Source organism: Panicum virgatum, chromosome 1N (genome assembly GCF_016808335.1).
Source record: "Panicum virgatum strain AP13 chromosome 1N, P.virgatum_v5, whole genome shotgun sequence".
In the NCBI taxonomy this organism is placed as follows: domain Eukaryota; kingdom Viridiplantae; phylum Streptophyta; class Magnoliopsida; order Poales; family Poaceae; genus Panicum; species Panicum virgatum.
Genome location: NC_053145.1, coordinates 57,662,569 through 57,688,326, shown reverse-complemented (window position 1 = coordinate 57,688,326; position 25,758 = coordinate 57,662,569). Strand labels below are relative to the sequence as shown.

At 47.1% G+C, this 25,758-nt stretch overlaps 3 protein-coding genes across 3 annotated transcripts; 1 reads left to right on the top strand and 2 right to left on the bottom strand.

The window, feature by feature from the left end:
- Window positions 1-6,296: 6,296 nt before the first annotated feature.
- LOC120656963 (zinc-finger homeodomain protein 7-like) lies at window positions 6,297-8,400 on the top strand. Its single transcript, XM_039935204.1, has one exon. It carries the CDS (start codon window positions 6,855-6,857, stop codon window positions 8,106-8,108), a length of 1,254 nt encoding a protein of 417 aa, XP_039791138.1. The 5' UTR covers window positions 6,297-6,854; the 3' UTR covers window positions 8,109-8,400.
- Window positions 8,401-10,363: 1,963 nt separating this feature from the next.
- LOC120656961 (ATPase family AAA domain-containing protein 3C-like) lies at window positions 10,364-15,270 on the bottom strand. Its single transcript, XM_039935203.1, has 8 exons — window positions 14,885-15,270; window positions 14,711-14,806; window positions 13,715-13,825; window positions 13,278-13,587; window positions 12,772-12,862; window positions 12,311-12,620; window positions 11,852-12,000; window positions 10,364-11,260 (listed from the first exon to the last, which is right to left on the bottom strand). Exons 1-8 carry the CDS (start codon window positions 15,134-15,136, stop codon window positions 10,756-10,758), a joined length of 1,824 nt encoding a protein of 607 aa, XP_039791137.1. The 5' UTR covers window positions 15,137-15,270; the 3' UTR covers window positions 10,364-10,755.
- Window positions 15,271-16,178: 908 nt separating this feature from the next.
- LOC120656960 (chromatin modification-related protein MEAF6-like) lies at window positions 16,179-19,104 on the bottom strand. Its single transcript, XM_039935202.1, has 6 exons — window positions 18,834-19,104; window positions 17,415-17,515; window positions 16,939-17,008; window positions 16,789-16,816; window positions 16,636-16,693; window positions 16,179-16,524 (listed from the first exon to the last, which is right to left on the bottom strand). The coding sequence occupies exons 1-6, from the start codon at window positions 18,990-18,992 to the stop codon at window positions 16,428-16,430; spliced, it is 513 nt and encodes a 170-aa protein (XP_039791136.1). The 5' UTR covers window positions 18,993-19,104; the 3' UTR covers window positions 16,179-16,427.
- Between the last annotated feature and the right edge of the window lie 6,654 nt (window positions 19,105-25,758).

The following is a 25,758-nucleotide window of genomic DNA, read 5'->3' as shown; positions in this document are numbered from 1 at the left end:
TCATAGAGAACTCTTACATTTCCAACCTACTTCATAAAGATGGAAAAATGAAGGAGGATGAGTTTCAGTATACGCATGAGGATACAATTAGGACGAGGGTGGATAATTATTTGGACCATGACATGGTATACTCAAAACCCCAAAGCATCTATGACAATATATAGATCACTGGAGATAATAACTTGCAAATAATTCAATTTTTCTTTTTGCAGGTCTTCTTTCCAATTAACATAGCAAGGTTCCACTGGTACTTGGCAGTTGTGAATGCCCACGAGCGAGAGATACAAGTCCTCGATTCATTGGGAAAAATGGATCGTGCCGAGCTAAAAACCACGGTTAGTATGAATTACTATTGAAGAAAATAAGAGTACTATTTTATAATTGTTCAATATATAATCTTTTTTGACTAACCCATCGATGCAACATCTCTATCAAAATTAGATTATTGGACTACATAGACACATAAAAATCGCAGCCCAACATAAACAACTTAACCAGCAGAAGTGGCGGTGTCTTGATGTTATAATTTGGCCTGTTAGAGAGATGATACACAGTCCTATGCAAACCGACGGGTACAGTTCATCATTTCCCTAATATAAAAAGCAGTTCTTACATTTGTTACAGTTTAGAATAATTCCTTTGCTAATGCTTGCAGGTCATCATGTGGTCTGTGGATGATAAACTTTATGGAGTGCTGGACTGGATCGCGTCTATCTGATCCTTTAACTCAAGTATCTCTGAGTTGTTTGTTACTTATAAACAACTATAATATATTGTGATATAATAATTACTTAGGTAACCGTCTAAATCATGTACATAATAATCATTCTGCAGGAAGATATCACAAATTTCAGGCCTAAGTTAGCAGCGATATTGTGGGACTCTAGATTCAACACGAGGAAAGGATTTGAAGATTCTGAAGAAACAGAAGAAGCCATGGGTACTCCGAGTGATGTTGAAGTTATTGATCCAAGTGAAGTTATTGATCCAAGTGATGTTGAACTAATTCAAAGTCTACCTGGTGTAACTGAAGATATTCGTTCTGATGCATATCTGTGTACTGGAATATCATCTATGAACAAACAAGAATTATTGCATGCAGTTTTAATGTACATCAAGTCGGTAGACGATGCGGAATCTTTGCAGTAAGCTCTTTTCCTTATAATACTATATAAGCTTTGTTTTAGTTCATTGTGACTGTTTAAACTAACAGTTAATAACCATTTTTATAGGAAACAGTGGATTCGAAGCAATATTCCTTACCCTATATCTATAAATCTCAAAAAATTTAAAGAAATATTGGATACAAGTAGGCCAATGGATAAAGATTGCTTCAACATGGCCGTTAGGATGTTTGCATGCGACGAGGCTCACCTATATCTAGATGATGATGAAGGAATATTCCACTACATGGACCTGCAATTCTTTGTAAGTATTAGACTCGTGGGATATACATTATACAACATTTATTCAATAACATAATTATTATCTATGTTCTTGACAAAACAGTCCATCTCGGATTTCTATCGAGATCCACAACTGCGCGTGACACTTTATGTGGAAAAGTTGGCAAGATTGTTTGATCCGTGGCCTCAAATGGAGTATCGCATTTCACACTGTAGCAATGTATGTTTCTCACACTACCTCTAAGAAGAATGATACATTTATTTTTCTCACATGGACTGCTATTTGCAGATTCTATTGCCATATTCTTTTCTTGGACATTTCATATTATTCTCACTTGATATGAAATCTCGAACTGTATCTATATTGGACCCAATGCCCATACCTCACACTTTTAAGGGTTCTGAGCCAACATTGTACTATGTTCACAAGATAAAAAAACATTGCCAACAATATGAAACTAGTGATGCAAGTGGCCTATCCTGCTTGGAATGATGATATTTATGTGTGGCGTCGGATATTACCAAAATCAGTTCCAAAATTGGATGACTGATAAGTTGCTAACTAAAACTTCTAATCTACTCACGAAATCAGCTTGCCTTCATAGAGTTAACAATGTGTTATTTTGTAGGAACATATCGGGCTATTTGGTTATCAATTTCATGCACAATTGGAATGGTGAACACTTGCCATTAATTTCCACGGTAACTATTCGGCTCTTAAGTTTTGTGCTACATTTAATTTTTACCCGTGCTTTCTAATATTTATCTTGATAATGCATGTACAGAATGGAGATACATTAAGGAACCAGTTTTTAATTGATCTATTGAAGTTCAAAGGCAATGAAGCTAAAGGTCATATTCCAGAAGACATTCAAGAAATTCTCAATAGTCTTATGATCCCATAAAGTTGTGATTTTACTCTTTGGATGTGTTTATGTAATTAACGTAATAGCTCTATCCTTTGTGTGAAACATATATTTATCAGATTCGACTATGAATGATGTGTTGTTTGGTGCGGGTAAGTCTGAAATTAACCGTGGTGTTAGCACGGGCACCTTACTAGTATAAGAAGCACACTGCAGGTGTTGAGGACTCCACCATGACAATGCACCCACCCTCCCTCCATGTGCAACCAGACATGCGCATGCTTTGATCAATACTCCCTCTTTTCAAATTGTAAGTTATTTCAACTTTTTTAGAGAGTCGAACTATTTTTATTTTTGATCAAAATTATAGAAAAAGATTATAAAGACTTATAGCACCAAATAAATATACTATGTAAATATATTTAATGAAAAATTTAATGATACTAATTTGATATTATAAATGTTAGTACTTTATTGTATAAATTTGGTTACATTTGAAATGTTTTGACTGCTAAGAAAATTGGAATGGCTTACAATTTGGAACAGAGGTAGTACAAGTATAGTTCACTTGAGGGGAAAAAGGTTGCAATATAATCAGGTGATAAATCTTTTAATAATCCTAAATAATTTCATGTCCATCTATAATAATGTTTCTCCTTGCTGTTTACTATTAGAGGTCCACAAGAGAGGATATATGTTTTCAAATGTTACCGTGCATGCTTGCTTATTGGGTAGTTAGGACTTAGGAGTACGTCTCGAATCATCCAGGGCGGGGGGCTTCATGGGATAATGGGCCTTGTTGGCCGGACGGGCCCTGGCCCCACAAAACAAATCCCTACGAAACAGGTTTTCAAATGACTACCGCTCTAGCATTTTATTGGCGCCTTCTAGTTTCGCTTTGAGTCCAACCTCCCATATCATATCATGCATGTTTATTTGAAAATTGGAATAATTCTTTTTAATCCACACAAGGCCACTCCAAATTTCAAGTTCCTGCTATGTACTGATTTGTAACATGTTTTCCGCCATTTTGACGTTTTTCTCTCTCTCTCGCAGTCTTGGTTGAAAGCTCTCAACCTTATATGAAAAGAGTTCATTTGATCAATTATGGGAATGGGAGCGACGAGAGACACAATGTGGCCACTAGCAAAGTCAACTACCAAGTAAACAATATCCATGTGAGTTAACTATTTTTTTAGTTCAATATACGTAAACGCATACAAGAAATCGACCCTTCACGAGTTTGTAAAAAAAAAGCCTCATCCTGCACATAGCAAATGCTTAAGATAGATCGACAAGAATCTTCTGCAGGAGTCCAACTATCTTTTGCAGCAAGTTCCAGCCGAAGTTAGTATTTTTAGTGTTGTAATAATCAATTTGCATGAACAAAATTAAAGAAAAGCCTTCACAACCATATTATTATTAGAACAGTTGTTGGGCATCCATATGTATCCATTCCGATGATGTCGTCCATATTGAAGGCTAGAGATAGAGGTATGCATGATAACATGTAGACAAACAATTTTGGCAGCGTGTGCCCAACCGAACTTCGGACTTTGGACTGGTAAATCGATCTCACAAAACAAGATCGAGAAGCCTTCCCAACCATTTTTTTTTTCTGAGAAAGTTGGATGTAGGCCTTATTGAATGTTGGCAGCATGCAAGCAAGCATTTTTTGCAGAGAGCCCAACCAAACTTTGGACTTTTAGGCTTGTAATAATCAAATGCACAGAAGATCTTCACAGCAGGAGAAAAGATTCCCCAAAAAAAACACTGGAGAAAAAGATCACAAATGGATGCCAGCATCATTTAGCTAGACAGGCATTTGCATGCAAGTGAGCTAAGCATTGGACTTCCAGACATGGATTAAATTGCACAACCACCTTAGAGAGAACAGATTTGGCTTCACATATAGTATTCCCTAGTATATATGTGCATCCATACTTGTGTGACGCAACCCTAACAGACGCTGGAGACAGATGCCACCCATCCATTAAGTCTTAATTGGTAGCCAGCAGATAACCCCCACCAAGCCACCAAACCTTGCTTAGAGATCAACACGCACATACGCAAGCACCTTCAGGCAGTTTCATGTAGCTAGATAGGAAGATAGTCTTCATAGATACTAGATGCTGGAGATGGCCATGAGATGTATGCCAGCCTTTTCTAGCTGCTAGTTATTTGCGACGGCTGGAACAGCATCAGAAATCCTCACAAGTCACAACCACATCTCGACACATCTGGCCGCATTTCGATCTACATGTAAATCCATGTGAGCTGTGTTTAGATACCTGGAAAACAGGTAGAAAAATCCACGTCGGATACTGTAGCACATTTCGTTTGTTTGTGATAAATATTGTCCTAACATGACCTAACTAGGCTCAAAAGATTCGTCTCGCAACGTACATCAAAACTATGCAATTAATTTTTTTAGTTACCTATATTTAGTACTCCATGCATGGATCATTTGCTATATTTAATGTTTCGATGTGATTTCGATGTGATGAAAAGTTTGGAGTTTTTGTGGGATCTAAACACACCCGTGTTTGACACAGGTAGCCCCTAACAAATGCTGGAGACGCAGGCGTTGGCATCATGCATGCATGTAAGCACTTGTTGGCAGGGAGCCAGCCAGTGCAGGAAGACAGCTGGGGGTGCACGGCCTGCCTGCCTGCATGCATGCCAAATCGCCGATGTGTTGACACACAGACACTAGCCGCTTGCCAACTGCTAACCTTTTTCTCTTCTTGGCATCCGAAGAAAAAAAAAAGATAGGTGAATACTAGAAAAGAGGAAAAAAGGAAAGAGATTAGTGGTAATAGAAGTAGAGAGGGAGGCACTGCAATTCCGAGGGGGTGATGGATGAAAGTGAAGCCGTCAAAGGAAGAGGAGATGGGAGGCATGGCAGAGGGGGTGGCATCAATGGTAGTGGCAGACCGTGGCACACCAATTAGAGTGACCTGACGATGGTGTTTGCGAAAGGGACCCAGCGTCCTCAATTCCCAAAGCTGCCCAGCATCTGGTGACCGTTCTGCCCCTACTAGCGCTGCTGCGTTGGTGTTACTGGCCGGACAGGTAGACCCCCCTAGCTAGTGTCTTCGTGCTACGGCATGGAGGAGCGTTAAACTGGGGAGCCTAGGTGGATATAGCTTGGATTTTAGGTGCCTCGACCTGCACGTACGGCATAGAGATGCACTCATGCACTTCATGATTAAAAACGCAATCTTTTTTTAATAAAGATCTTGCAGTAGGAATTTCTTATCATTTATTTCATGTTAGGCCAATATAAGTGGAGGTGTCATAAAAGTGTCATGAGCATTAAATTTGCTGACATGACACAAAAGAGAGTGTTGAGTGTCATGGGATATGAGAGAAGTGTCATCACCATGACACTTCTCCGGCTCGGTTACCTAGTTTACAGTTTTGGCAACCGTGCGATGATACTTCCCACTGAGACCGGCCTTAGTACAGTGCTCCTACAACTCTTCAAATCGAGATATACTCCACACTAATAGCATCGAAAAATAGCTGGTAAATTGAATTTGATTTTTTAGGATGCTTACTTGGTCAAGTGACCATCTATTTGTCCATACACACTCACAGATGGATGGTCAGATTTTTGAAAGGAATCATATGGTCATATTTTACCATTACATTGGCAGTACAGTAGTACTACACCCAGCCAAGTTCAGAGGCGTGGTAAATGCAGCAGAGGTGCGAGGCAGTAGGAGACACGCATGGATGTACTTGGAGTCAATGGGGGTATACTCCACACAAGCTGCACTTATTGCCGTGTGGTAGTAGGTCACTGGCACTGGCACAACTGGAAGGTAAACAGGGTCTGTGCTGAGGGAGTGCAATTAAGCAAAACTAAGCCAGGGCTGGTGGAGAAAGAGAAGACGAGCGGGTGACAATGGCCACGGACGAGCAGCGGGTGACAATGGCCCATAGTGCAGGTGCGGGAGGGGGTGAAACATGGCCCTGTCGGTGGGGATGGGCTTCACGCCTTCACCTCCCATCCTTTCTCCCAAGTCACTCAGTGTCACCTCTGCGTGTTGTGGACTTGTGGGGGTCTGGGGAGTGGTAGACTGGACTCCTTCAAACACACATCCAAGCCAGTCTCTCTCTCTCTCTCGTCACCTACTCCGTCCGCCGTCCTCCCCTTCCTCTTACTGTTGTTCTCTTCCTCCCCCTTGGCCTTGGTCCTTTAAGGGTGCATGGATGGATGATGGATAGATAAGATGGATATGTTTTCTCCTAGCTAGCTCTCTCACAAGGAGACATTCCCCACTTTGTGCCAAATTGTTATTGTGATTGCTATTGTTAGTGTATTTTTATCACTCCCTTGTAATCAAGCTTAGCTTGACCAAGCAATATTAATCCATCCCCATCTCCTCCCCCGTTGAGGCCAACACCATCCCCCTCCCCTATTTCTTCTCCAAAACCTACAAGTAGAGCACAGCGCCACCAACACAGACAGCCTCACAAGCAAAAGCTAGGAGGAGGGAAAGAATCCTTTTCCTAGACCACCGAACCCTCCGAGCTCTAGCTCAGCCCTCCACCTAGCTTGGTAGCCGAAGCCATGGAGTACAAGAGATCATCACATGTGGAGGAGGAGGAAGAGGAGGAGGAGGAAGAAGAAGAGGAGGAGGAAGAAGAGGAAGACGAGGAGGAGGCCAGAGGCCACCGCTATACCACTGCGGCAGCGGCACCCGTAGGCGCGCCACAGCAGCAGCAGGTGCACGCACAAGCTCTGGGCCTTGGCTCGCACGCGTCGCTCATGGACGCCGCCGCCTTCTCGAGGCCGCGCCTGCCACCCAACTCCTCTCTGGTGACGCAGCCACCGCTCCCTCCCCCCGGCTTCATGCCGACTCAGCGCCAGCAGCAGCCCCATCCGAGGAGAGGAGAGAGGGAGCGAGCTGCGGGGGCGCCCCAGCCCCAGCCCCGGCGCCACCAAGAAGCGGCGAGGAATGGCGTTCTCGGCGGTGGCAACGTGCCCCCGGCGGCCTCTACTCTCGCCCTCGTGCCTGGCGCCGGAGCCGTGGGGCCGGCGGAGGCGACGCAGTGGAGGTACCGGGAGTGCCTGCGGAACCACGCGGCGCGGCTGGGCGCGCACGTGCTGGACGGCTGCTGCGAGTTCATGCCGTCCGCCGGCGACGGCGCCGCCGCGCTGGCCTGCGCCGCCTGCGGCTGCCACCGCAGCTTCCACCGTCGCGAGGCGGTCCCCGGCGCCGCGGTGGCGGTGTCGCCCTCGCCGACAACCCCCACCGCCAACTCCTCCCGTGTCATGCCGCTGCTCCTGGCGCCGCCGCACATGCAGACGCGCCCGCACGTCCCCGTGTCCCCGTCCTCCGCGCCCGCCGCGCTGGTCGAGTCCTCGAGCGAGGAGCTGCGCGGCCCCGCGCCCGCGGCCGCGCACCCGGCCCCGCCCCCGACGCTCCCGCCCCACGCGCCGCTGGCCGTCGGGGGCTCGGCCTCCGCTCCCCCGGCGCCGAGCAAGAAGCGGTTCCGGACCAAGTTCACGGCGGACCAGAAGGACCGCATGCGCGAGTTCGCGCACCGCCTCGGGTGGCGCATCAACAAGCCCGACTCCGACGCCGTCGACGCCTTCTGCGCCCAGGTCGGCGTCTCCCGGCGCGTCCTCAAGGTGTGGATGCACAACAACAAGCACCTCGCCAAGATCCCGCCCTCGCCCCCGTCCTCGCAGCCTCTGCCGCCGCCGCCGCAGCCTCACCGCCATGACCACCACCCGCATCCACCTCCTCACCACATCCACCTCCACCAGCCGCCGCCGCCGCAGCAGCAGCAGCAGCATGATGCATTGATGCATGAGTGAGCACCGAGAGTAGCCGCAGAACAATGCGAGAGGATCAGAGGATGCCATTAGCTTATTAGCTCATTTCTTTATCCTTCTTCTTCCCTTGTAATTTCAGAGACATCCTGGTTGTTAAGAGGTTAACTCATCATGCAGCACTTAGGAGGCAGTAATATGATTATGTGACCTAATCTCATCTTAGCCTTACCTCGTCTTCCTCATTTGGATAGCCTCATTTAGGTTAGCGACTTAGCATCATGGCACTTGCATCGACAATTCTTTCTTATGCTAATGTTCACTGCATTTTAGGGCTTTCTCTTTTTTTGGAAAGAAATTATTTTAGGGCTTTCTTCATCCCCTCCTCTCTCTCTCTCTCTCTATTTTTCTCTCTCTATGGGAGGGAGAGAGAGGCAGAGAATGGTAGTGCATGCGCAGCTGTGTTTGGATGTGTGCACTGTCGCGGCAGTGCTGCTGCAACCCTGCATTGCCATTGCATTGCTTGATGCAACGCTCCCTTGGGGCGTCCTCCTCTCCTTTTGACTTTGCCTTTTGGGCTTGTTGGATTCCTTTTGGCAGGGCAGCCGCTCCAGAGAGCATTGTGCTGTGCTCTGTGTGCTGCAATGGCATTGCATGCATTGGGGTCTGGTTTGGTTTGGTTGGGTTTGGTGAGGGGCCCTTTTGCTGGGAGGGGAATGTACTTAGGCATGGGGCTTTGTCATTTGGTGTGCAAAGTACAATTAGAGGGGTCATTAAAGCAGGGTTCCTAGCTTCTAAGCCTTCCCTCCCAGCAGTATCTTTCTGTCCTCTCTTGAGGGGGTGTGTCCTCTTCTGCTTGCTTGTAGCCTAAACCCCTTTCTTAAGGGCATTTGCAGCCTTTCTTGAGGGGCAATGTTGCCTGAGCTGCTTCTACTGGGCCTCCTGCCAAAGCTTAGCACAGTAGTGCGGAACAGTACTGGTGGTAGAGACTTCATTTTTTGCCCCATCACTCTCTTTGGCCACAAGTGCGTCAGTACTGTAGCTGGAGTTGGGGGAGCTTTGGCCAGAAGGCAGGTGTGTGTGCCATGTGAGAGTGGACTGGGGGGTGTCAGGAACTCAAAAGAGAGAGAAAGGAAGCCCTGTGTGTGTTGTAGTATTTGAGTGTGTATGTTGGATTCATGGATTATTATGGGGTATGCAGCGGGGTGAATGATGATATGTGAATTGTCGGCAGGCCGGCAGCGGGAGGCTTGGATGGGAGCCATTCAAACGTGGTAAGGAGAAAGGTGTGTTGTTGCCTTGCTGGTAATGACATCTCATCCCATTTAGTCGTTTTATGTCACCAGCACAGGTACAACAACAGCTACAAATGATGGGTCTGTATCCTTGATTGATCCTGAACTCTGAAGCTGGTGTTTTTCAGCTGCCAGAAGTCTGAATCCAAGAGCCTTCCAGGCATTTATAACGAAGATTTCTGTGACGCATTGCTGAAAGTTTTGTCGAACTTTGTAGGCTAAAACTGCTCCTTGATTCCTGAAGCTGAAGTTATATGCTGTCAGAATTAATTTCAGATAACATTGGGTTCTTGTGATTTTCATGCTAGAAGTGGCAGTCATGGCAGCACAAGCAACAGGACTCACGAGCACAAATGCATAACCAGTACTCTCTCTCCATCCTAAATTATTAATCTATGCACCTAGATAGAGTAGTAATAAGTAAAGCCTCTAAAATTCGCAGGTACTTAGCGATAGCTCACCTTTTGTGGTTCCGAAAGTGAGATTTTTCAGAACAAGATGTTCCTTGTATGCGTGTGGATGTGAGTGTGACCATGCTTATTTATTCGATCGGAGGCTGCATCATTTACACGAACCATCATTGATCTAGGCCAGCGGCAGCCGGGGGGGACCATACTCTAAGTCTCTCAATGCGGTCGCACTGTTGCGTTCGTCACTCCTCATCGAGTCTTCGTTGTCTGAATGATCTTTTCGGTGGAACCGTGGAATCAGTACAGAAGAATATAGTGGCAGCCATTTTCTTCTAACAGAAACAAACATTCAGCTCATTAGGAACTGGAACTCTTTGGCTCAAGTTCCAGTTCTGTCAGGTGCTAATCCTGAATACATACAATTTGTTTACGCTCGGAATCTCTGATGCGTGACAGCGTGAGCTCTGATGAGCGAAGCAAATGCGTTAGAGACAGCAGCATATGGCACGGTTTCAGTAAAGGCACCGGAAACCGGGCATGAGGCGCGAGCCAATACAAGTAAAAAAAATCGTCAGACACCAGTCTACAGAAAACATGTTGCTGAACACAGGACTAGGAGAACGATCACCTGCCCCTTTTCATTGACATAAACAACCGTGCAGATGCGACCGAGAATGGTTAAATCAATAGGCTCAGGAGACTATATAAAACATAGTGCAAACCTAGAATAACTAATTTCAGTTTGAGCGCAACTCAGGCCTATTTGGCTGTCCCTTGGACAACTCCTGCTGCAAGCAACCATATGGGAACAAAACTGGTGGGAACATACCCTAAACATACATTTTTCTGGAATCTCCACCGGAACCCAAAACACCCACTATTACTGAAGTCAGTGGGAGGTGCTTGTCCCTCATTGCCATACCTAATCTCTGAAAACTTGAACACCCATATGAAGATCCAAGCTTCCGGGTAAATCTTTCTTGTTGATCAAGCCATACCCTCTGAAGCAAGCTTGGTGCGTTGGTGATGCTCGGTCACTTTGTAGTCAACAACTTCTGTAAACAACTGGGGATCCAATATACAGTCGGGCCGGCCATAAACAGCAGCTTGCACACTAGCCACCAGCTTCGCAATCTCCCTGCCAGAGAAGCCATTGGTCTTCCGTGCAGCTTCCTGGAGCAAATCATCGCTTATGTCCTTCACCTGTATCTTCCTCTGCTGCTTCTTGAACAATGCACCCCAAGAAGAGCCTTTGCCCTCTTCCTTGAGTATATATTGCTTCAAGTATAACTTGAGCAGTTGGAACCTCTCCTCCTCCCCAGGTATGGGAAACTCTATGACTTCATCAATACGGTCAGTGACAGCAGCATCAAGATCACCAGGTCTGTTTGTCGCAAGGACAAGGACAATATCCCTTGACTGGTCACCGGTCCGAAACAATAGTGCATTGAGAGCACTCCGCTGAGCTTCGCTCATATGGGTACTGTTCCGTCTGGTATATCAGAAAATAAAACATTAGAGGTAGATGGAACTTATGGAACTTCTTGTGTGGAACCAACCATTTAATATATACACATTTACAGTTTAATGATGACTCTTACATCAATGGGCACGGATGGCACCACCTGAAGGGTATTGTTTTTTGTTTTTTTGTTTTTTTTTGAAAGGAAGGGGAAGGGATTTAGGTGAGGTAACCATAGACAGGTTGCAGACATTTCGTGTAAAAGACTAATTCATTCTTAGCTTAATATGCCACGATAAGAGGGATGATGAGCCCATACACTAAAATTATGAGAAACTGTGTCAGAACAGAAAACTTTACTGCTGCTACAGTACATCAGAGTACTGTCATTGCACAAAATAAGTTTCCATAATGTTGTTGGGTTCAAATTAAGCTCCCATCGAACTCAAAAACTGAAGCTCTGGTACATAAAGTTTCAATTTATGTTAAGATTCAAAATTATAGTTCAACTCAAGATTGATAACTAAGGGAATGCTCATGTGCTTGAGCTCAACTCGCTAGTCATACAAATCAGAATGGTAACTAGTCCTGGATCATTTAAGAGTCATGCTAAAAACTTACTCGCACAAGAAAGCATCAGCTTCATCAATGAAAACCAGCATTCCTTTCTTGGATTTCTTAGCCCAGTCAAATATCTGATGGATCTTGGTAACAGCCTCTGATCCTAAGGGCGCAACATCCCCTCCCGTCATCATGGCATAATCCAGGCCCTGTCATGCCATGAATGCAAGGGTGTGAATGTTAATGGATAACGGATGCCTCTTCAAGTATATATGAATTCGCTATCTTAAATACCAAACTTCTGTCCCACTAGTCCCGTTTCAAAGAATAACTCAATTAATTAAAATAACAGAATATAATATCCAACAAAGGGAAGTTCCACAGACCGCCAAACACCACTCTATGCCATTATTCATTTTAAACCTTATAAACTGACCAGAAGGGGAAAAAAAAACAAGCCAGTTCAGAAGATCAGCTATTTTTCTATGGTGCGAGGAAAAATAGATCCACTGAACTTACAGATTTGCGAGCCATCTCCCTGGCTACTAAAGTCTTGCCAGTTCCAGGAGGTCCATAGAATAGCATATTGCGGAATGGTGCACCGTGAGACTTTGTATTTGCAGTAGCTCGTGCAAGATGTTCGATCCTCCGCTTGAGTGAAGGATGCAGAATAACATTATCAAAGCCTGCTCCGCTCGATAAAGATGCTGAGGTAGGTTTGAGCAATCTAGACATTGGCAGTGGGAACTTTGGCATTGATGATTCACGGATCAGCGAAGGTTGACCCAAGATTCTATTGATATAACCCCACGTAACCCTTGCTCCTTCCCTGAAGATTAAAAAGAGCAAACATTAAAATTGAAAGTCCATGCTTGTGAAAATGTAACAGGTAGTGAGGTACAGCTAAGATTTGTTAATGATTTGTGTGTATGCACAATCTAAAATGAAAATTAATATGGTATATTGGTATTGAGGCAAACCTAGTAGTATAAACTCCAGCAGCCAGTGCAGTAATTCCTCCAATACCCATCATTAGTTTACTCTTATCAGTCAAAAGTGTTCTGAATCCACCTACAAGTCCACATTGGAAAGGTTCATAACCAGTACAAATAACAAACTACTACATTACATAATTATTTTGTTAATAGATTTTTTAGAAGAATGACACTGATCCTTGTCAATAATTCAGCATACAATGAGCAAGTATGTTTTCACAAATATTATGTGTTACTTTTGATGAGACCAAAGTGCATCTTAGAAAATATGAGACTTAACAACAAAGTAAAATAAAAGAGAAGAGAGGGAGAAGGGGGTCATCTGTAAATGGCAACAGTATTGTTAGGTTAAGATGAAAACCATAGACCTACAAGTATTAAAAAAATGACACGATCAGAAAAACATGGATTATCTTTTCTGATTGCCTAGTGGAATAAAAAGAAATAATAGATTAACTTCATAATATTGTTAATTGAAAGAGAATTGAAACCTTCAACATGCGAAAAGGTTGTATTTATTGCAGCGAGCCACTTTTCTTTTTCACCCTTCATTTTTTCTAACATTGTTCTCCTTGTAATTTCTTCTAATTCTCTCTGTTCAAGAGCACGAGCTTCTGCTTCTGCTAAAGCTTTAATTCTGTCTGTTTGCTGTTCTTGTTTAGCCTTTTCTTTCTCAGTCTGTATCATTTCTTGTAAAATCTTCTGTTCTGTGGCACGCCTAGCTTCTTCTTTCCTTATGGCAGATGCCTCTTGCATTTTCACAAGTTCAGCGTCTTGTCGCCTTTGTGCATCACGCTCCGCCTGCCAAAAGCAATACTTGCTTAAATTGTGTGTAGCTCTCATAGCAGCACCAAAAAATAGACACATATTTAAGTACGCTATTATAGGAGGTGGATAAATGAAATAAAAAAGGGAGTCTCTTCAAAACCTGCATTCTTTTTCTAGCTAAGTCATCCTCGTAGCGTAACTTTTGCGCTTTTGCATGTGCTTGTTTTTGCAAATTATTGTTGTACTCTTCAGCTTCTTTCTGTTTCCTCTCCTGCAGATCAGATATCAACAGAGCAATATAAGTACACACTGCTGGCAACTAACAACTACAGAAGTTGGATGCACGCACACAAAATGAGATGAAAGAAAATCTCTACCACATCACCGAAGTTCTACGCTTCTACCTTTCCATGCCGATAAGTTTTCCATGTATATGTTGCGGAGTTTCAAATATGTTGTTCCTTGCTATTCACAAAGGTCAGCCACAGTTACAAGTTTTTCACATCCACATGTTTTCACATCTCAATTGTAAAGTTACCATGCATCTTAACTAATCCCACTTCTAATTGCAAGCACCAGTCTTATGCAATTGATTCCAACTATGTCATGAACTCAAATGGTGAAGGGAGGAAGTTCATCAGGCTGTTAGGTAAATTAGATTCACTATAATCACTGGCGGAGCTATGTATCGGCCATCCTGGGCGATGGCCCCCCCTTGCTTCATGCAAATTTCTAGAGACATCAACCACTAGCCCACCTAAAAGTTTAGTTGAGTAGTTTGGCGCTAGCACATCTAAGCATTTCAGTCTCAACTCTCGATGCACTCCTTGTCAGTCTCAACTCTCGATGCACTCCTTGGTTTTAATTTCTTCGTCACCAAGGCTGTCTCCCGAAGTGCTCATAGCTACTAGTGTGCTACATCTCTCAATATAGCTCAACAATTGCTAACAATCATCAATCATAAGGTTTGTTGCTTGTTCGCCTCTCCTGCGAAATGCCCCCCCCCCCCCCCTGATTTGGATGCTAGCTCCGCCACTGACTATAATTGAGCGTTAGGATTGCGTGAGAAACCAATAACCAGACGCTGCCGACGTCCAAGCTACAGCACTGAACATTATCTGCATCAACAAAGGGGGGAAAGGCGTCAGGAACTCACGATGTCCCTGAGCTTCTCGTTGATGGCGTAGCGCACTTTCTCGGCCTCAATCTCCGCTAGGCGTGTGTCCTCCTGCCTCCGCATCAGTTCAAACACCTGCAACCGACCGAAAACATAAACGTCGTCAGGAGGGGCCGGCCCCAGTTAAGAGGGGCAAAAGCGCGAGCACGTTGCCTGCTTGGCGAGCGGCGAGTTGTTGATCTCCCGCAGCGCGCGAGCCATGCGCTCCAGGGTCTCGGGGTCGCGGCCGAACGCCGTAGCCCCCAAATTGTCCCCGTCGCCCGGATCCGCCGGCGCGGACTGGCGGCGGAAGAGGGAGGCGGCGTCGGCGTAGGCGACGCTGGTGAGCGACGCCACCGCAGCGGCCGCCCCGGAGACGGCCGGCGCCGCCCTCCCCAGCGAGCGCAGGCGGAGGCGGCGCAGCATGACGAGGGAGGCGTAGGGACCCAGGGTTTTTCGCTGGGTTTTTTGTTGGCGGTGCGGCGACTGGGAGAAGAGACGCGACGGGACGAGAGGAGAGGAGACCGCCAAGGTGGAGTCTGGACTCTGGAGTGGCTAAACCCTCTCCGGCTCTCCGCTTTCTTTCTTCTTTTCCAAGGGAGGCTCTTTTCCTCGATAGAATCCGGCTTGGGCGTGAGCCTGCCGACAAGATTTTGTTCCCCAGGGCCCATTTAGGCGGTTTTTTCTTTTTTTATATTTAAAAAAAATTAAAATTTCAAAAATATATGTTTGTTTTGAAAAATTTCAAAAATATACCCCGGTCGCCCTATGGGGGGCGACATGGCTCAAATATAATTTTTTTCTTCAAATTTGCAAAGAAGTCCCTGGAGAAAAAAAAGGGGGCCTGTAATACTAACCAAAGGGAAATTGTAATACTAAACGAGTGTTCTAAAGTACCAAATCTAATACAGCTAATCCACTAATTAAATTAAATTGTTATACAATATCAATGGATTCATACGGAAGTTACCTGTAGATCAGGAGTACGCAATTCGGCAAAGCTTCGCCGCTTCTCTTCTCCTCACTCCTCTTTTTTTTTTGAATTTTTAGGCTCAAATGACAAAGGGAATGGCGGCGAATGGTGGCCAGGGGTTAAAATAGGGGAGAGGGAGCCTGTCGCCCCCCAACGGCGACAGGGGCATGTCGCTCGTTGGGGGGGGGGCGACAGCCCCCCCTCTTTTTTTTTTTCCAGGGACTTCTTTGCAAATTTGAAGAAAAAAAATTATATTTGAGCCCTGTCGCCTCTCCATAGGGCGACCGGGGTATATTTTTGAAATTTTCCAAAACATATTTTTGAAATTTTAATTTTTTTTAAATATAAAAAAGAAAAAACCGCCCCATTTAGACATTGCTTGGCGAGCCTAACAATAATGGGCCTCGCCAGATGAGCCCTTTGGGCCGTACAAGGCTCAATTGCCCTCTCAGGCCTGACCGGAACGTGCTGCGCTGCCAGTAAAACGTGCTAAGATAGAAAACACTGAAATCCAGAACATGTTACTATCTAAGAGGAAGGTATTGCATGATTTTTTCACAATCTAGTTAACTTTCTGCTAACCTATGTTACAAAACAGAAGATGGGGAGGAGGCAAAGACGCAAGCAAGCAAAACAATCGAGCTGGGGCTGCAAGAGAAGGGAGACAATACATAAAGAATCAAGTGCGGCTAAACGCTAAATGAAGTTAATCCGCTACAGCAGGCCTGCAACGGGAGGAGTGAGTTAGTAGTCATCTTCATCGTCCAGATCTGGATCGTTGGACGGGCGTAGTCTCTTGCCATCTCGCCCACCAGGGCGTCCTCCCTTCTTCGGTTTGCCTCTGTCAAAATACAAAAGGGATCAGAGACAGGCATTCGCAACAATTAAGACAAACTCGTTCGCTCGATCTCTCCGGTGACTGAAGAGTTCAGAAATTGTATCTGAAACTTACTGCCCATTTGCAGGGGTGCTTCCGCCCTTTGAACGGCCTGGTCCATATTCTCTTCCATCTGCAAGGATAAGACGAGTATTGAAAATCTGCATGTGTTTCCTTAGCTACTGCTGATTGAAATTCAACCAAAAAAGGGGCACAAAGAAAGCTTACCATCTCGTCCAGTCAAATGTTCATCAACCTATATGCAAAGAAAAAATAAAAGGGATCGAAATTAGCAAACTCCATAATTTGGAAGCAGTAGGAAAATGGACAACCGGAAAGCATGTGGTGTTCAGCAACATTGAGCACTACTATCAGTACCGCTGGAGAAGTAACTGATGACAGAGAGAATAGCCTCTCGTCAGCCTGAAATTTCCGGGAGCGCTTGAGGCTGAAATCAGGCAGAAGCCATCATGAATGATTCATTTGCATGTGCAGAATAATCACAAGAGACTAAATGCAGTAGAGAGAGAAACAAACATGACAAAACATAGCACTAGCATAAAAAACATTTCTTTTCTGGGCTATAAACCACATTCTATACATCTTGCAACCAGATTTCATCAAACAGCTAGATTATACATGCCCATGCTGATGTATACAATTCTGAGGTAAGGTCACATCCGATATAGTTAAGCTATCGAAGAACAGAGACATTGAAATGTTATGACAATTTACTTCAAAAAATAATATTGTATACAAAGAGTACTATATCCCAAAATATAATGAAGATCTTCAAATACTAAAGGCTGCATCAGTTTATTCAAGAACCAAATAATGAAACTTAGGTGTCTTACTTAGAAGTGTTTTTTGAGGATGACAAAAATGATTCAAAACCCTTCAGCACACTTCCAAACTGATTAGACTCTTGCAGGTAGGTGGTCTCCATATCATAAACCTGGGAGGGTATTGACAGTGACATCAGTTCGAATATACATTAACATTAGTTCGACAAAAAATTACTCAAATCATGAACAGTAGAACTTTAAATTGCTCTGGTTGCTCGTATATTTGTTTATGTCTAAGGAACTAATAATGTTTTCTCAGTTTTCGCTAAAGATAATTTCCCATCTAGGTATTACTCACCTAACAAATAAAAGCACACTTCAACACGAAAGTTTACAAATATTTTGACATCTTTATGTGCTCCTCAGCTATATAGGTTTACCTAGGACACAGGGTGACACTACGGATATTGTGCTGTCCCTAGGACACAGGGTTAACAGCCTCTTATTTAGGGAAAAAAATATTAGTCACAAATACTGATAAGTATTGTGCTTACTGGGATGTGGTGAAAAGCTCCAGACAAGAGAAGTATGTATGCCACCCTTTTTATGAACAAGAAACATTAACCTTTTCGTTAACTCATTTCAGCTGATTTAATCATTTTGGACGAAAACATAAGATTCACTAATGAAGTAAGATTATTTTCAGTATCGTGGAATGCATTACAGAATCCTGTGAGAAATCCGACCTGAGGGAGGAATTCCACTTAATACCATCCATCCCTCTGCAGAGGGATGCCTCTCTCAAGACATACTAGAATACAGCATAAAAAGTTCTTATGGTCACCATATAAGTGGAATGACTCATTTATTATGATTGGTTTCTGACAAACACAGCATAACAGCAACCTTTTAGTCTCATAATCAACACAGCAGTTCTTTTAGCATCAAGTGTTCCAGATCTCTTGAACTGAAAGCTGTCAATAAAGCATATTAGGAAAAAAATGCATGGTTAAGCACATTAGCAAAATTCAGTCCACTTCTCTAGATCATTTCGTTTAGTCCAATCACAAACCTCACTCGCTGCCTCAGTGGCTTACCCGAATTAAGATCGTAATTCAATTCCGTTCTCTCTAATCGAGGCCACAATGGCTCTGTTCAATAACATCAGAGGTTCAATGTACTTGGTTCTCTTGTTGTTGTTTTTTTCTGTTAAGATTTGTATTGCTATTGAGGCAATAGGTGCGCATTTAGGACATATTCAGGTTGCCAAATACATCTGCAAGTCGAATTCTACAATCTCTCATCGACCCAAATCAAATGTCAACCAACAATTTTCCGCGAGTGGCGTTTCACATCTTCGGCAACGGCACGTCCAGTGAGGGGCGCTGAAGAAAGATCGCGCCTTTGGAACAACAGCCGCGCCCGCCGACGCAAACCCTAACCAGAAAAAGGGGGCACGGGAGAAACAGCGGGAGATGAAGACCTAACCTGGCGCTCGATGGAGCGGAGCTCCTCCTGGAGCTTGGCGCGCTTGCTCATGAGCGCCGAGAGCATCGCCGTGGGGTTAGGCGCCGGCGGCGCCGGCGAGGGCGCTGAGCCCGAGGCTGCCTTGTGCGCGCCGCTCCCTCCTCCGCCTCCCGAATCCATGGCCGCCGCTTCTAGGGTTTGAGTTCGCGACCGCCTGTCCGGGGGTGTCGGGTCTCGGCTCGTTCAGAGGTTGTGCAGTTGCAGGCGGGCGTCGCTGCCAATCCTCCACGTCGCCCGCGAATGCTTGAGTCAGTCTCAGACCCATTTTTTTTTAAAAAAAAAAGAAAGTAAAAGAAGTTGTGAGGTTGGTCAGTGTACAATTTGCCAATTTGGTTGGAAATGTTAAGGGAATGAGAACATGTCCTTTAAGTCAATTTCACTCCTCCCAAGACTCAAATTTTGAGTAAAATGATAAGCGAAAAGTTGGACGGTATTTGTGTAAGTCGGCATATCCTCGAGGGATGCATCATCCTTGTGACTTGTGAGACGATAAAGGAGGAGAGTGAGGTAACTGATGTCTACGTAGCGAGGCATGGTGGACGCCATACCTGGTGGTCGAACACCCTAGTGCTAGTTTTTATGTGAGGTTTAGCTAATATGGAAACAGAGATCTGATTAGCTGGAAGTGGAGGAAGAAGAAAATAAAATGTTTAGAGCATCTCCAGTAAATTGCTCATCTCTCTCCTTGCACTTTGACCGCTAATTAATTACAGTGCCACACAAAGTCAGTTGATAAAACTAACTTCAGAACCCTACGCTAGGAACCCTAAAGTAACTAATGAAGCCTCTGACCGTGCGATTAGAGAATAGTTACAGTAGTATCACTGTAGTCATTTACCTATTAATTATCATCATTAAATTCGTCGCGAAAAGTTACACTCATCCCTGAAAAGATTTTGCAAATTGACTTCATTTACTACTTCATACATAAAAAATTCTCCTGTAGCGTAGCATGAACCAAACGGGACCACAAACACACAACCACCGCGATGGACGTTCACATCACATCCCCGAGCAGTTTCTGCAGAGAGCGCATGGTGCGTCACAGCCGCGTAGCCGGCTCGTCGTCGCACTGAAACGTTCAGAGGCGTTGACGTCGTGATTACGTGACCCCCCGTAATTCGTCGCACTATACGTGTATTCTTCCGGTTGGGACCTGGGACTCGGCCCACGATTTGTGACTTTTTGAACAAAAAGTACACGGTGCGGCCATCGTTTCTGCCACGATCGTAGTCGATGCCAGTATGCCGCAAGAAGATCGGAACGCATCCAGTAGCAGGGTAGCAGCACGTCGTCCCTGTCCCTGATGATTATCCTCTTCTCTGTCAGTACGACGTTTTTACAAACCACAAGAGGTTACTGTTAACCGTCAGAATAATCACCGCTCCTGAAGCAGTCGTGCGCTGCGGCGGTGGCGCGGCTCGTGTTCGAAGCTCAAGTTTGAAGCCTTCGCGAGCATGCCGTCGTATTCTCGTACCTTTCCTTTGCGTCTGTTCGCTAGGCTCGCGTACTGGACGCCGGGAGGTAAGAAAGACCACTCCATCTCTGCCTCCCGGTTGTAACGAGCCGGACCGGGGTAACGACTAAAATTTACTCTACACGTTGAGTAGACTACACCTACTAAATAATTCTTTGCGCTTTCGTTCTCGCTTCGCGCAAAAAGTTCGAACCTTTTGGAACCGACTATTTAAACTAGTTCGGCTCATCCATTCCTGTTTCCAGTATGGGACTAAAGCACCACTGTGCCGCGGCGCTATAGTAGCGACAAACTACAGTAACCCGCGCGGACCACTGACCCATGGCTGTGACAATCACCCCCATACGTCTAGTGCTAACGATCCCATGTGCCACGTTCGTGGGTTCATTACCAGTAAGGCCATGTGTGTCCGTCCACATGCTGTTGGCAACCTCTCTTGGGTCATGTTACATACGTCTGTTAACGATCCCATGTTCCACGTCCGTGAGTTCATTGCCAGCAGCACTTTTGTTCCACGTCCGTGGGTTCATTGCCAACAGCACTTCTGCCCGTACATGGTGTGAAACCGCGAGAGTATGGCTCTGATACCCCTGTAACGACCCGATCCGGAATAACGGCTAAGATCTACCCTACACGTTGAGTAGACCACACCTGCTAAATAACTCTCTTCGCTTTCGTCCTCACTTCGCGCAAAAGGTTCGAACCAGAATTAATAGCTTCCCAGGGACCGACTATTTAAACTGGTTCGGCTTCCTTCCCGTTTCCAGTATGGGACTAAAGCACCATTGTGTCGCGGCACTACAGTAGCGACAACTACAGTAACCCGCGCGGCCCACTGCCCCGTGGGGCTGTGACACCGGTGTTCCCGTCGCCACCGTTCTACCTTCCCCCCAGCCGATTGACCCAGCTTTAGCTCGCGACCAGCTACCATTCGCTGGTGCGGCGATGCTACGTTCAACTCCGGACGGGCACGGGACGATGCCTGTCTGCTTTCCCGGTCAATAAAGGTCGAGCTCGCGCGTGCGTCGGTGCGTGCTCTCTCCACCGCGCTGCAAGGTTCATACGCAGCCGCAGCGTACCATCCGTGGCTACCAAAAAGATCTCCATGGATTTCCCTTTCCTTTTTGTGCTGTAGAAGATACAGGAGCCAGGAGCCCGTACCAGTTTCCACGACGCGCCCTCGCGACCTGACCTGACACGCTGCAATTTTGAAACGCCCACTCCGCCCGGCGATTTTTATTTATTGACCGGCCGTGCCGGTGAACGGACGCGCGCATCCGCCGAGGTCAGCGGCGGCCGATCGAGGCCGTGTTTAGTTACAAAAATCAAAATTCCAAAAAAAATTTCCGGCACCTGCATGGAGACTTAAATCTAGACGAAATAAAAAACACATTGCGACTGCTGTCTGTAAATGGCGAGACGAATCTAATGAGCCTAATTAGGCTGTAATTAGATGCTAAATTGCTACAGTAATACTACAGTAAATAACCTCTAATGACGGATTAATTAGTCTCGCTAGATTCGTCTCGCGATTTACAGACGAGTTCTGTAATTATTTTTATAATTAGTATATGTTTAGTACTTCAAATGTAGAAAAATGTCTTTTCAAAAACTTTACAACGCGCAACTAAACACGGACCGAGATGCCCCCCGCGGCTGCGGGCCTGCGGCGTTGAAGTTTGAACGCAGCCGCGTCCTCTTCGTCTCGGTCGCTCGCGCGCAGGTCGTCGTTCTCGAGTCCGCCGAGGTCCCGTCGCCGCGCGGCACGTACAGACAGCGGCGGGGTCGCGCAGCCGCACGCTCTGATCATACTACAGAACTGGTTTTTGTTTCAATCCATTTATCCCGTTGTTTTTGGCTCGGAACAATAGGTGATTTTTGTCTATGCTCTAACGGCTAGCCGGGCCAGCGGGGAGGGCAGCGGCCTTTTGTCCCGGTTGGAGGAACCAACCGGACAAAAAATCTCTCTTTTATCCCGGTTGGTGGCTCCACCCGGGACAAAAAGGCCCAACCCTTTTATCTCGGTTGTTTTATCTCGGTTGGTAACATCGACCCGGACAAAAGGGTGACCCTTTTATCCCGGTTGGTGGCACCAACTCGGATAAAAGAACCCTTTTGCCCCGGTTGGTGTTACCAATCCGGATAAAAAGCTCCTCCACGTGACAGTTCAAAAGAAAGTTATTCTATACTGAGTCACATGCAAGGTTTTAAATCGCCGGCTAAGACGTTTAGCGGCAGAGCTGCTGTTACGGCGTTTAGCAGGCTATACCCGGCATTTAGCGGGCTATAGCCGGCTTTAGCGGGCTAAATGCCATAGCTGCTGCCCTTTATAGAAGATATAGCGGTCTATAGCGGAAGTTATAGCCGGCTATTTAAAACCTTGGTCACATGTACTACTTATGTGAGTTGGCAAGAAAACCATGCATTAGACAAGAGGTCTTGGGATCGAATCCCGCGGTGTGAAAATTTTTTTTTGTCCCGATTCTACCACCTTTTGTCCCGAAAGGCGAATCCCGGTTCTAAAAACCGGAACAAATAGCCCTGGGGAACGGGACAGGAGAAAACTGTTGGGGCGATCGATGAGAGCGCACGCGCCCATGCCAGCGGTTGCCGGCGCCCCGACGCGGAGCATGCATGTGCCGCGCGCCGGCGCGGTCATGTTGGTGGCGCGCGGAGTGGGCGGCGGCGCCGCGCGACGTGGCCTGACATCGCTACGCGCGGCGGCACGCCGGAGTACTAGAAGGCGATACGTGTAGGCACGAACATATACAAATGGTCACTTTTCGCGAGAAAAAAAAGAAGGATCACGGCACAAAATCTAGCCAGCACTGCACTGCGCGGTGACCATCGAAGGCTGCGGCATCGTGGTCGTGGCCACCTGCCAACGGCCACCCCCCGATGCCCGCGACGGTTGCTCCGACACGGATCGTCCGTACAGAGGGCGCACAACGCAGCCGGGAATCTCATCATGGGAAGATCAGTGGGAGCTTCTGCCGCGGAGCCAACTACGCGGCCACGTCTCCGCTCCGCGAGTTGAGCCCGACACACGCCCGTCGAGCGCACGCACGGATGCCAGTGCGCACCTCTAAAAGCCCAGGCCTCCTTTTCTTTGGTGGAGCGGGGGGAGCCTGACCTGTCGCCGGCAACATTTCTGCACGCCGCTCCTCCCCTCCCCTCACGTCGTCAGGAGAGGGGAGACGTGGTGGTATCCGACGACGACGAGCACGCCGGAGGAGACTGACCGGTCGGTGGAATGGGAGGCGAAAGATTCGATTCGACCGACCCACCACCAGTATGGTTGCGGGGGCGGGCCATCCCCTGCCGGCCAACGCCTGGCCTGGCTGCAGGCCTGGGCTCGCCGAGAACATGTTCGCGGCCGGCGTCGGCCTCGCCCTGGCCGTCCGCCGTCCCACCGGCGCGCGCCTTTCCAGAAAAGAAAGTAGCGGCCGTCGTGGGCTTGTGGCGCACTGCCGGCGCGCGCGGGCGTGTCGCTGGACGGAAGCGGCCGCGCCCCCCGTGTCATCTCGCGCCCACGGTCGCACGTGCCGGGCCGTCGTCTGGCCGCTCCGCTGGCCGCCTACCACGCTCTCGGCCGGCTCGCGGAACCACCTCGCGCGTGGTCGTGCTCGTGCATCGTGCGGTCGTGCTCGTGCATGCCGTCGAGCGAAATCGCATGCGCAGCCGTGATCGCTCGCTCGCTGAGGGTCGTTGGTTCATGACCCAAAAAGGCTCATGCTCTCCGCTCGGTGCAGCCGAGTTTGTTCCTTGGTGTCGCCGTGCAATGCTTGTGCCACAAGGTCTCCGTTCCCCTGTTGATCAAGAGAGCCTCTTCCATTGGTACTCTCTCTGTTCTTATCGTTTGACTATTCGTCTTTTCTACAAATATTTATGTAAATAGTCAAATTTTTAAGTTAGATTCAAGAGACTCTTGATAATAGACGTAAAGATATTTATTTCACTTTATTTAACTAACTGATTAATTAAATAATATTGGTCAAAGTTGAAAAAAAAATCAAAAGTGTTATATAAAAAAGAACGGAGGGAGTATGTTTTTTCAACGAAGAACCCTTATTATGTGACGCAAAGACGATCTCATGGCCCCCTGTTGATCGAGAGTCCCTTTCATTGGTTTCAAAAGATTTAGGCTGTCTTTATCCACGCTAGTTACATGTCTGGCTGTATAAATTAGGCTCAGTTTGAGGGCCGCCAAAGCTTAAAACTTGGAGCCGGTCGAGCCACCCACTCACCACTTCACCCCCAGACCAGCTTCCGGAACAAGTCAGCTTGTGACGGAAGCTAAGGGCGCGATTGGTTCCCTGGTTTCTGGCGCAGCCAGGCCCTCCGGATGCAGTTTTCTTGTGATTGGTTGCCAGCAGATGCAAACGAGCCTGGCTCATGGGATGCAAATAGCGTCCTCCGGCCTGGTTCACGGGATACGCAGATTTCCTCCGTTTCTCCGGAGCCTGGCTGGCGCCGTGCATGGATGAGACCTCAGCGGTAGTAGAAAAGGGAATGAACGCCTTTCTCAAAAAAAAAAAAGGGGAATGAACGCCGGTGGACCAGGCAACCGAACAGAATCTCACGCTGGCCTGGCTGCATGCAAACGACAACCAAACAAAAGGCTCTTGCATCTAGGTAGCCCATCGTCCATACTCCATACGAGCCAGGATATGGTGTGAAGAAAACCAATCAGACCCTAAGCTCCCCGAGCACAGCTAACCTGCTCCATAAACTAAAAGCTCTCAAGCCTCCAACCCCCGCGTCGCCCGCCTACTGCCACCGTCACCGAGACCGGCGAAAGCGAATCTTCTTCTCTGGACACAACAGGCCGGGCCGGGTCGTCTTAACCTACTGCTCGCTAATCCCGCTGTCCTAATCCCGCGACGCAACCCGCTGCTAATCCGTTGCTGTCATGCGACTCATGTTGTAATTAAACCCCGCGGGGTGCCGGCGCCGCCGGGCGTGCGACGCATGCCGCGCCGCGCGCGGAGGCGGAGGGCTCCCCGCCTCCGGGTTCCGGGGGTGGGTAGGTGGCGAACTGCCGCGGAGCCGCGTCGGCCGGCCCATCGTCGCGGGAGGAACAGGAAGGTGGCGCGCGCAGCCACAGGAAGAAACCATCGTCCAGTTGCCACGCGGGCCCCGCCGCCAACACAAGGATCCAATCCAATATAATCTCTATCTCTGCGGTCTGGTCTGTCTCGGTCCGTCGGTCGAGGGAGACGGGGAGGGGAAAGCAGGGGGGCGGCGGGCGGGGGGCCGAGGTGGCGGGCCCCGCGAACCGCTAGGCCTGCGCGGAGGCGACGACCCAGGAAGGGGGCGAGGTGGAGACGTGGAGTGCGGTGGGCGGCCGGGGAAGAATTCGCCACGCGCCCGAAACGAATAAAAACACCAGCGTGCGCGGTGCGGGGC